General features: G+C 41.0%; 1 protein-coding gene across 3 annotated transcripts in view; it reads right to left on the bottom strand.

Moving 5' to 3' along the window:
* Positions 1 to 12,462, bottom strand: part of OSBPL1A (oxysterol binding protein like 1A) — a 77,461-nt gene that overhangs the window by 46,590 nt on the left and 18,409 nt on the right. For 2 of the 3 annotated variants that reach the window (XM_084221535.1, XM_084221536.1), the window contains 8 exons: positions 11,839 to 11,906; positions 11,714 to 11,758; positions 10,251 to 10,324; positions 10,111 to 10,174; positions 9,098 to 9,199; positions 7,516 to 7,638; positions 5,670 to 5,751; positions 2,939 to 3,045 (listed from right to left, as the gene is read on the bottom strand). In XM_084221535.1, coding sequence (XP_084077661.1) covers positions 2,939 to 3,045; positions 5,670 to 5,751; positions 7,516 to 7,638; positions 9,098 to 9,199; positions 10,111 to 10,174; positions 10,251 to 10,324; positions 11,714 to 11,758; positions 11,839 to 11,906 — 665 coding nt within the window. Of the gene's footprint in view, positions 1 to 391; positions 650 to 2,938; positions 3,046 to 5,669; positions 5,752 to 7,515; positions 7,639 to 9,097; positions 9,200 to 10,110; positions 10,175 to 10,250; positions 10,325 to 11,713; positions 11,759 to 11,838; positions 11,907 to 12,462 lie in introns of those variants that run through there. The other variant, XM_084221538.1, reaches the window with a different exon arrangement.

The raw sequence follows: 12,462 nt of genomic DNA, 5'->3' as shown, positions 1-12,462 counted from the left end.
AAGAACCTTAAGTTCAACTCCTCCTACAACTACATAAAATAACTCAGGACACAAAAACTACTAGAATCAAACTGCTTTAGGAATGTAGGTTCTGATATTTGCTAGAAATAGTCCAAGGCAAATCCTGCTTTGAAACACTACTTACTAACCTTGTGCCAAAGTCACTGCAGAAAACGTTTCAAGTTGTGCAGGCTGGCTCCGACACCAACGCCCCAGTAAATACTCAGATTAAAGCAACCAAGTTACATTCCCTTTTGCCCTTACATGTTTTAACTATTTGGCAAAAAGTATCTGTGCTCACATCTGCTTGACACTGAAGGGTTCATCCCAATGTCAAGAACGAAGCAGAGCCACAGACAGCAGCCCCCAGCCCATCACGAACGCTACATACCGCGGGACGATTCCGGGCGACACCGTTCCGAGGGAAGCCGCCCCGGCTGCAGCAGCAGCGGCAGCACCTGCCGGGCCGGCACACGCCGCGGGCGGCCCCTTCACCTTGCACCACACGCCGCGGGCTTCGCGGCCGCCCCGGCGCGGCGCAGGGCGGGGCGGGGGAGTCGCGGCCGCCCCGCGCAGCCGGGGCGCGGCTCCGCTCAACGCCGCTCCCGCCGGGCTCCGCCGGGCGCGGGGCGGCGGCGCAGGGGGAGGAGGAGGAAACCAGCCCCAAACGGCGGGGCGGCCACGCCGGCTCCCAGCCCGGCTAAAAATGGCCTGACAGACCGAGCGCGCCCGCCCCTGCCGCGCCCCCGCCGGGCACGGCGCTGCCCGGCGCTCACCGCCGCGGCTCCCGGGGCGGCCCCGCGGACTGTGCGGGCTCCCGAGCCGTCCGGGGCCGCCCCGCACGGAGTCCCGCCGCAGTGGGTTATTTTTGGAAGCTCCCCCCGCCCCCCGCTCCCGGCTCTGCGGCGTCACAGCCGCTCCCGCCGTGCGGAGCGGGGAGGTCACGCCTTTCCCGGCGCGGTGGCGGCCGGCGCGGGGCCCCTGCGGCCGCTCGGAGCCCGCACCGGGCCGCGCTCCCCGCGGCCGCTCGGAGCGTCCCCGCCCCACCGCGCACGCCGAGCCCCGCACGGCGGCACCGGAGGGAAGGAGAAGCAGCGGGCAGACGGAGCGATCGGAGATTCATGCACCATTTCTAGCGCAAGTGGAAGACGGCTGAAGCTCGGTTTAGTGCTGCGTTAGCAGTTTCATCTGCAGACTGCGCGGTTATGCTACAATTGCCAAAGCACAGTGATAAGTAACACTAAATAAAGTTTCCTCCAGAGAACCAAAAGTGCGTTCACTGTGGCTATCCTTACTGAAGTGAGGAACCTCTCCTCATAAGTCAAGCAGTAGCTTCTGGTATGCTGACAATTTAAATTAGAGGGAAAAAGAATTCTCCTTAAAGAGGCACGATAGAAAAGCACCAGGCTTGAGAAAACGCTAATTCTAGAGATAACCGGATTCCATGGGACATGCACAATACGACTGCAAGGTTATATATATATTGCTTTTCAAATGCCAACAAAACTATGGTCTAGAAATCAACCCTGAACAGCAAAAAAAAAAAAAAGGGTCCTGACTTATGAAGGACAACAAAGCCAAATGCTGTGGGTTTAGGAACAGTAATGATCAATGAATGTAGCTTCTTGGAAAGCTGCAAGTCTTGGGAAGAGATTATGGCATTTTAAAAAGCCTGCACTATATTTCTGAACTCAGTAGTTTGAAGTTTAAAAATACCAAGACAAAAAATTCTCCAGGATCACATCTTCCTGTCATGACCAACTGATTTCACTAGCTATGGTGGAAAAACAAGTTCACACCTCAGCCTATCCCTCTGTGCCCAAATCTATGCTTCCAGATTAAAATAAGGCCTCCATTACACCTACAGAGACTATTCAAGTTCAAGTAAGGTGACATTACAATTTTGCCATATGTTTTGCCATACTCCACTCTGGAAAGCTATTTTAGTCTGGCTTGAAGCAAGATGCCAACACAATTAAGGAATACTAACTAACACCATACACCCACTGTTGTAACAATTTCCCCCTCATCCGCAAATGAAGCTGGCAACTTTAACATCAGACTTTCTTAAGGAAAAAAACTCAATGTAAAAAAAAAGCAATGCTTGTTCCACTCTGCTAGAACTTAAGTAAGTCTAAAAGACTCGTGACTGGAAACAAAGGACTTGGAAAGGAATGAAAAAACCCCAAACCTAGACAATGGAGCCAGTGTTTGTAGCTCACTGTTAAATAACTGGAAGACTAGCAGCACCAACAGAAACCTCATTCTGAAACACAGTTTACTGATGACAGTAGAATAAGAGCCTAACCCAGGGATTATAGTTACCACAGTAAAGGAAGACAAGTTTATTCCATGGTACTAGGTCACTGTCAAGAAGGAAGAAAAATACCAGCTCTCCTACTCTAGGAACTAGTGAATTTGACATATATTCCCAAATTGAAGTGTTTGCATTATGTTTAACACTATACAAGATATTTGTTACTGGGAAAGCTAGAAGTTCAACAAATAGCATTTGCACACCCACTAAGCACATGGTCTGAAAAATAAATTCAGAGGCAATATTGTTCAACACTTCAGTTAGCTAGTAAAAACTAAAAAAAATCCAAACCCTAATTTTCTCAATATTTTGACCTTCAAATCAGCAAGGCAACAGCTTTATTGAATTCAAGTATACAGTTTGAACACTGCAAGCAATAGCTTGCAACCAAAATGTTCTTTTCTGAAGACCCAAATACTAAGACATCTTTTGCAAAGGCATATGCCTAGTTTTTCTCTAGAAGAATAAATTTTTGTCCTATTAAGTATGCAAAAGGACAGCTTACCAGCAACATGGAGTGGTATGGGTTTGTGTATTCATTTTTGTAACAGATCAACAGGGAACTAGACAAATATGCTAAACTGTTCAACCCTTTATAGACCCAAGCAGCACAATACATACCCCTTCTTGCTTTGTGAACAGGTTAAGGCACTCAGCCAGAGCCTCACATGCTTCCTGGGATACTTCAGAGACCACATCAACTTTCTGCAGGAGGGGAGAAGATATTCCTGAAAACACAAAAATATTACTAATGTGTGAAGGACATTGTAAACTACAGGATTCTTTTAATTATTTTTTCCTCTAAGTAATACAGACATAACATTCACATGTTACAGGAAGGCTGGTGCATTGCAAGATCTGTGGGAGGGGTTTTTTTTGCATCTTTTCCCTCGTACTGGTATAAGAGGCACATGAATAGATCGAGTTTCTCTTTCAGCATGATTTAGAAAGCAGAGGCAGCAAGCCATGGCAGCAGGACAACTGGAAAAGGGACTAGCAACAATCTCCTTTCAACCACTTTCTAGAGTTTTAAAGCTTCAGGTGACAGAATTTAAATAAAAAGTATTCTGCACTGGTTTAATATAAATAGAAATGTAAAATATTTTTTGCCTTCTGTCATGTATTACATAGAAGAGGAAGAGCTTACCACAGTGCTCAGTGCAGCTGAAAATTTAGGTTTGAAAAAAAATAGATTGAATTGTAACTACAAGCACACTGAACAATTAAAGTGGAAGATCTTACTTTCATGGACTCATCTTATGTGTAAGTAGTACAGCTTGTCATGTCACATCCTTACTTCTATGACTATTTACAGAAGGGACTGCATGCCTAGAACCAGCAGGAAACCATGATAACCCAATCAGCTGGTAGAAATGATTGGAGTCAATCTGTGAAGTTTTCTGACGTGCAGCAACTCCTCGGAAATCAACTAAGTAATTTTCTCAGGAAGCATAGTTGTTGTAATTAAAATAATTGCAACATTTAGTGCCTGCAGACTCCAGGAACAGTTGACACCATTTAGTAACCTAGCTGCTTTGAGCTGATGTCACACCATTGAAGATTAAGAGGTCCATCAGTGACAGTACCTGAGTTTATTTTTCAACTTATACTGTATCTTGTCCTGCATAAGCAGTGTATTTCCAGCCACTAATTGTGGTCTCTGAAACCAGAGCTCACCACTGACTCAAACTGACTCTTCCAGCAGCTGCTAAGAACAGCTAGTGCCTCTAGAAGGAGGGCACACTGAGGGCAGGAAACATCTTTATTTGTAATATACAAGATGCATAAGTCTCAAAGATTCAGAATGGCATGCCAAGTCTCTGGACTCAGAATAGCATGTTGAAACGGTGAGAGTTTTAAATACCAGGTGCCAACATAGCCATTTTTATATCACTCAAATGATTTTAGGGAAAACTCCACACAGAAGGGTTTCTAACTCAGAAACTTGCATTCTTCTGGAGACAGAGGATTCAAACACTTTGAAAATACCACAACAATGGGAGAACTAGAGCAGTTGTCTCTGCTGCAACCTACAGAAGTTGCACATGATTCCAGAAACAGTTCACTGACCTAGCAAGTTACAAATATCCCTTGGAAGGAAAACAGGAACTTATTACTGCTATTGGCCAAGACTAAGTTTCTAGGAATGAGAGAATATCTGCTTTTGCTTTACTATGGGTATTGGTTTTTTAAGTTGAGTATTTCCTTTTAAAAATGTTTTTCTTCTTTACAAAAGAACCTCACTTGTTCTACAGAGTCAGAGAAACTGCCTCTATAGCTACCAAAGGGAATTTATCCACCTTATACTAATTTTCAAACTGGGGGTTTTTATGAAAAATTCTGTTTTACTGTAAGAGTAATTACAAAAGCTTCACAATAAGACACTCATACACATTATGAAATGTCCCTTTGCTTTGTGAAACAAAAATTTTTGTAAAAATTCAGTTTATGAAAAAGACAGGGTAACATCACAGAGTAACTTACCCCATTAGCACATAGAGAAAAAGCTGTATTTTTAGCCTTCTTTTGGAAAGGCACAGATGAAAGAACTTTTTGCTTCTCAAAACTGGTATTCTACTACAGACTAGGGATCTGTATAGAAAAACAACTTGTTCTCTAATCTGAGCTTCAAAATTTTAGCCACAATGTATAACTAGGACTCAGGTCCAAAGAACCAACAGTTATATGTTCTTAAAGAATTCCTTTGTGTGAACAACTTCTCTACATGAACAACTCCTCTACATGTTTAAGGCATTTAATAAAACAAATACAAATCTCTAGCATCTTGATGCCCGTGATATATTTTAGCAGTTATGCTGCAAAAATCTAAGTACACATTAAGAATTATAACTTGAAATGAAACCTGAGAAGTTCAAATCTGGCATAAAAGTCATAGCAAAATCGGTGGAATATGTCCCATCATATCATGCCTCCAGTTCTCTGTATAATTTTGTGATTTCACTGCTCTTTGTACATGTGAAGAGACACTTATGCACTACAACAAGCTACCAACCACAGATTTAAAAAGAAAAAACCTTGAAAGCAGACCCCTTTGTTATATTTTTATGATACTACTCAATAAGGACTATAGCTAGAGGCAGTTTCACTGCATTTACAGCTGCTAATAAAATTTCTTTCAATCAGCATACTTCTTAGTTGTTTCTCCAAATATGAAATCTTAATTGTTGGCAATTACTGTAATGCTACTTTAGTTGAATCTTTTTTCATAGATAAAATTGTCCTCCATTTTCAAGCTCCTGAAAATTTGATTTTGGGGAAATAAAAGCATCCTGTTAAAAAGAAAAAATTAGTTGCTCGGTAACAAACTACATTTTAAATTAATAAGCTTTACCTTTTGTAGCATCCAAAGATTTAACCATTGCAAGGAAGTCTGAAACTTCTTTACTGAGTCTTTGCTGGCACGCTTGTGCTTTCTGAAAAAAACAAGGATGGATAATTCACAAGTACCTTGTTCTAAGGAAAGTGCATGTTTATTTTCTTTACTATAGTGAAATTTTAAAGTTCAGACAGCATTACATCTTAACAAAGATTCCCAGCCCAGAGACTAATATATTAAAACTGAAACAAATTACTTAATCTACCTTCAAAGACACAAAAGCAAACAGAGTATTTATGAACATTTTATCACTGACTAGATTTAGTTTAATTTAATGTAGCAAATCAACCCTAGTCAAATTTGTTGTATGTGCCACTTTTGCTCTTCACCTCATTCTTTATTGAGCTGTTTAAAATTCTGGGAAGAGCAAGTGCTTGTTCTTTGAGAAACTTAAGGACAAAATAAGCACATTCATAGGTTAACTGATAAATGGCAAGTATAGTGACATGCAGAAACCAGCCCCAAGATCATATTTCAAGCTGGCATTCAAACCTGGAGACAGTTATCATAAAACCATAGAATGTCTTGGGTTGGAAAGGACCTTAAAGATCATCTAGTTCCAGCCCCTGGCCAACCATACCTTCCCCTAGCCCAGGTTGCTCAGAGCCCCATCCCACCTGGCCTTGAACACTTCCAGGGATGGGGCATCCACAGCCTCTCTGGGCATGCTGTTCCAGTGCCTCACCACCCTCTGAGTAAAGAATTTCTTCCCAATATCTAAACGAAATCTCTCCTTTTCCCACTTTTCCTATCACAACTACATCTAGTGTGTAATCACTACTACACAGTTGGCCTGTGTAAAAAGTCACTCCCTCTCTTTTGCATAAGGCACCATTAAGGCCACAGTGAGGTCTCCCTAAAGCCTTTACTTCTCCAGCTCTCTCAGCCTGTCTTCAAAGGAGAGGTGTTTGTTCATTCCCAGTGATCACCTTTGTGGCCTTCCTCTCGACCTGCTCTAACATGTTCACATCTTTTCTGTGCTGAGGACCCAGAGCTGGATGCAGCACTCCAGGTGGGGATCTCAAGAAGGCAAAAGAGGGGGGGCAGAATTGCCTCCCTTGCCCTGCTGGCAGCTCTGCTTTTGATGTGGCCCAGGATGCAGTTGGTCTTCTGGGTTTCAAGTGCACTGTTATCTATTAAATAATACCATCTTCTGTAGGTTGCTGGGGACTGCCAGTGCCAGTTATCCTCCCACCTCTGCTGTGCCATTAGCTACTTTTATGTTCTTGTCCTAAAAGGAATGGTACAAGCTGCTTGGAGTTTAGCCAAATGAAGATTTTTGCACTGCAGCATCAACTTTCCCTTAAAATAGAAGATTTTAGCAGTACATGTATAGCAAAAAGCAAGAATCACAGGCTGAATGCTAGTACTCAATTCCATTGCAGGTATGAGCAGTCACTGTACAACGTATCTGATGTGAACTGAGGTGATAAAAGATCGTTTCTAAAACACTTCATAGCCTGGTCTGTAGAGGCTGAACTCGAGGTGGGTTAGCTTTGGTGACACTGAGACTGAAGGATAACGAGTACACAAGGCTCCCTCTCCTGGCTGAAACTCTCAAACAGCTTTCTATCGTGTAGTACTGGCAAAAGTGAAATCACAGCCCTGTAGCTGTGATAAATATGTCATTTTAGCTGAGCAGGAATACATGACAGCAAGCAATGCAAACACAAGCAGCATTTATGCATCCATGGGAGGAATCATCACTTTTAGTCAAAGGTACATTGAAGTATTTTAACACAAAACAAGGCTAATCTGCAACTGCCCAGAGGCACGAGCCAAGTAAGTGTTCAGTACATACTTTTAGAGTGTCCTGTAGGTCTGTAACAGATACTGCATCATCTTCATCATCACTACTCAGCTGTTCCTGTGTGCAGTAGTGAGTGCTATATGCAGAGTGGTCCTCTATTGCTTCTAGCCAGCTCTGGAAAGGAAAAAACAGAGTTAACAAACATTTCAAAGGTCATCCCCAAAACAAAGGATCATGTAAGCAGAACAACAAAATTTTCTGTTGATATAAATAAGATAGTCCTTAGTAAAATGAGACATCTCAATAGGCAAGAAATAGATAGCTAGAAAATGTAACATGTATTGCAGATTAAATACTCTATGGGCAGAGTACCACAGACTTAACTTCTTATTAACCCTTAAGCACAAATAAAACCCTCTGCTCAGTCTATCCAAGGTCACATTAAAAAATCTTATAAATTAAAAGACTGTAGGGAATACATTTTGCATCTCTGGGGTTCTGTTCAGACATCAAGGTCCCTGTGACAAAGTCTGCCTTCTTATGCATGATAAACTCCATGCACAAAACCTCTAGCACTATCACAATTAAGAGGCAGATTCTTTTCCTGTAAATGGATCAAAGAATGGTGGAGGCTGGCAGGGACCTCTGAAGGTCATTGAGTCCCACCCCTCTGCTCAAGAAGGCCCACCTAGAGCTGGTGGGCCAGGACATCTAGATGGCTTTTGAAAATCTTCAAGGATGGAGATTGCACAACTGCTGTGGGCCCCCTGTGGCAGGGCATGGCCACCCTCACACTTTTTTCTTATGCTCAGAGAGAAATCCCAGTGCTTCAGTCTGTGCCCATTGCCTCTGGTCCTGTCACCAGGCACCACTGAAAAGAGCCTGGCTCTGTCCCTCTTGGCACCTCTCCTCAGGCATTTAAATACATAAACAAGGTTCCCCTGAGCCTCCCCTTCTCCAGACTGAGCATTCCCAGCTCTCTCAGTGTTTCCTAGTAAAAGTGATATTCTGATCCCTTCAATCACCTTCATGGCCCTTTGTTAGGTTCTCTAGTATGTTTGTATCTCTCTTGTTGTGAGAAGCCCAAAACTGGACACAGAACTCCAGTTGCCTCCACCCCAACTCTATCTCTAGTTAGTACACCTGCACAAGTACAACAGTGAATATACTACAAATAGCCCTAAAAAAATGTTTCTCTTGTTTCAGAGCCACCTTTTGAGAGAATACAGTTTATTAGGCCATCTGGGAGTATGGTTAAGAGTAGACTGCACCATTAAGCATTCTTTTGTTTGGGATAATGAACTATGAAAGTGCAAAAGAAGGAGGTTCCAATATAAATTTACCACATGGGGAAGTGAATGAAAAACAGGAAGTTAGATAACAGGGCATAATACAGGAACAGAGCTGGAAAACAAGGTAGCACTTATTTTAAAGAAGAGATAATCACAACGGGCTAATTTTTTGCTGTTTAATCTATAACCATGCTAAAAAGATATAATATCTGCACTTATGCTACCAAGTCCCGATGATCAAAATATAAAATACGCTGCTACCAATGCTTCCAATTAGTATGCAAATTATTAATTATAGAAGTTGCTGCATTTTAATGCCTTTGATAAAGAGTCATTATTACCTCTCTTGTTTGAGAAGGAAGGTTATTTTTAGGAATCTTGAAACGATGAACAGTGTCATCAAAACATCTGACAGAAAAGAAGCAACTGTCTGTTGATTTTATCTAGAACAAAGTGCAGAAAAAACAAAATTAGTATAATGAATCAGTCAGAAAAAAAATGAAATGTATGCAATGTATAAAATTATGCTTAACTCAGTAGTTTTTGCCTCAGTTTTGATCCAAGTAATTGCAATTTATAAAAACCTTGGTCAGAACAGTTTTCCAAAGTGTATCATTATGTTATTAATAGCAATATAGAGGTTCTTATGGTTAAATATTATATTTGTATTTACTTGCACCACTTGATTCAGACAAAACCTCAGCAACAGTTAAGATTGTCAATATTAAGGAATTTGTAGATACTGAAAAGCAAATCACTTTTCTATACGAGTGCATATATAAGTGCAGTTTAACAGAACTTATGGTGCCAAACTAAGATAGGGCAGTTATAGAAACATGGAAATTATCTTAAATGCATTTCTCTTAAAAACTTCATCTTGCTGGGCATTATAAATGGCCTTTGTTTTCTCTGTTCACCCATTCCAAAACGGATTCCCGCAAGCATAACGTAAATCAGGTAAGTTTTACAAACATCACCTTCAAAATTGATTAGTGTTTCAACTTAGAGATCAGCTTAAGTTATGCAATTGGTCACAAGCAGCCAGGGACAGCTAAGGAGGAACTGGAGCTTTGGCTATTCCAGATCACATGCTTCAAACCGACCCAGTCTGCTTTCAGGACACCTTGTGTGTCTAAATCTTCAATGCTTTAGAAAGCAGTGAGGGAGCTTTATGGCCACTTTACATAAAAGAATACTTTGCTGGACAGGAACAAGCGTTTCTTTCAACAGCACAAGCTTTCTCCCTATTTTATAACAAAGATCAGGTTACCAATCCAGCGGAAGTTTTCATTAACCAGGACTGGAATACAATGGAACATAAAAAAACAACTCAGTAGTTACAACACATTCCTACCGTGCAGACAGCTTGCGTTAGATGCTTGCACCCCTGACGATGATCATTATTCACTGCATCAGCTCTTTGAAAGAAGAAGAGATTTAGTGAAGACAAGAATTATTTAAACTGCTTTTCAGAAATTTAAACACAGAACTTACTGTCTGCGATACCAGGAAAGCACTCCATGTTCTAGAACTATCCAGTAGAGTTTCCAACCAAAAAATCGTGAGCTCTAAAAGGGGAAAAAAATGAAAGGCTACATAAGCTCAACAGAACACTTTTAGTACAGACAGCTCAGTGCACAGCTGCAGTGTGAGCTGCAGAACGGAGCTCTGGGTGGTAGGAGCCTGAGGCAAGAGACCATGAAATGGCAATGACCCTTTGCTTAGCCAAGGGCACAGGGACTTTATGGTGTCAGGAGCTGAGCACTCAGCAGGAAGAGTCAAGACTTTCACACACTTAGACTGCAAGGGCTGAAAAACCCAGGGGTTCCTTCATTTGGGTACCTCCTCAGAGGCACTAGCTCAAGCTGCTATTTTTGTTATTGCACAATTATTAAAGTAAGGATCCAGACATCTGAAACTCAGCTATGGGAAACCAAGGTCAAGCTGGTAAGGAAACCTTGTCTGACTGAGTGTGGTGAGTTCAGGGAGCCAAGCTGGGCACTTGTCAACTCCCTGGAGCCACCAACTGCAAAGGGGCTTTGGTCCCAGCAGTTAAAAGTCTCTGGTGGAAGAAGTGTGATGGACAGAGTGACTCCTGCGTGGTCAGGCAGAGAAGCTTGCTTAACACTTAAAACTAAGCTTAAAAACCCAGAACTTAAAAAACCCTTTAAGTTCTGCATATCCTGACAATCACAGCAAGCTGAGAGCTTTTTACAAGTGCAGCACTACTCTTGTTTTTGGAACCACCTAAAGATAAAAGTTGAGCCTGCTATTCAGTAAGAACTGAAATGTTAAAATGTTGCATTTTTTAATATTACAGGAATTGTTGGTCATCACACAATTCTATTTTATAAAATCAAATGAGAAACAAAACACATTGACATCTCTAGCTACAACATTTTATCTTTCTCAAGCTTTAGCACACAGTTCTTTTTAAAGAACAGTTCCTTATATTACAATTGTGATATAGGAAAATTTACACTGAAGAAAACTTTAAAGATTTCATTAAGCAATGTAATTAAACATTCATGTAGACCTTAGATTCATTTCAGCAACACAGTAAAATGAGCTTTAAACTCTTTAAATGCCATCTTCCCACTAAGTTTTAAAATTTTCAGAAGATGATGGCAAAATATTAGTCACAGTCAGATATTATCAAAGTAATCTGTTGAGGAAAGAAAAAGCATTTTGCCCACACAAAAGGAACAAAGCCTTATCACAGTGCAGCTTTGCCACAAAAATTACCAAGAAATAAAGATTTTAGTGACTGAGGTTAAGATCAGGGTACCATGAATCTGATAGCCACTCCACTCAGCCAGCCCATCTACACATATTAGACAAAATTGTTATTAAGTACTATTCAAAAATCCTTTCATTCATCAGTTATCACTGAAATACAGAAAAGGGACATACTTTGAAATCTTATAAGCTATTTTAGAAAGGGAAATAAGCCATACCTTCCATAGGAGACCTTCATAACGCCTCAGGGGTTTGTTGATAACCTGCACAGAAATTAAAGCTCATATAGGAATAGCTTCAACTAGACAGCCTTGGCATTTTAAATTGATACAAAAGTTCCTACCTTTCCAGTTTTACCTGCCAGTATCAGTTTCATTTCTGCACCTTGGGCTAGGTCAAGGGGTGTCTGATCTGTTTAGTAACAAAACAAGGCATGAGAATTTGATGAAAATAAACTTAGATGTACTTTAAAATAATTTGACACTCATTATCCATCAGTTTGGCTTTCAAGCATATACACTTATTTATAATTAGGGAACATCAACTCCTCAAGGGCAGAAGACTAAAAAAGGTATTGAACTTTAAGGCATTGCACTGCTCATCAGAGTTCTACTAACCATAGAGAGCCCTTTGCCCTTACTGATTTAAATTTGTTTTTCGCTTCCAGCCATATAAAGCAGTTTAGGACACCCACAAATACCAAGACAGAGGCATCTTTAAATAGAGGACAAGAACACAGTTTGCATAAAATCTGCATCAAGTTTTCTTCTTTTTGGTTTCATTAGAAATCTTCTTCTGAGGAGTCACTTTGTCTCAGGCATATTTTCAATCTTGCTTTTTTTTTGTTACCTGTGTTCAATGTTTAGCATCAAGAAAACAAAAGCCATGCACATTTTACTGTTACAACAGCAGTAAATTTTCCAGAAATGGGTCGGCTTGGAAAATAAAAGCACATACAATAAGTATT

This window comes from Fringilla coelebs (assembly GCF_963513975.1).
Source record: "Fringilla coelebs genome assembly, chromosome: 1".
NCBI classification, from domain to species: domain Eukaryota; kingdom Metazoa; phylum Chordata; class Aves; order Passeriformes; family Fringillidae; genus Fringilla; species Fringilla coelebs.
Note: the sequence above shows the minus strand (reverse complement) of the source record. Positions and strands in the feature narration are given on the sequence as shown.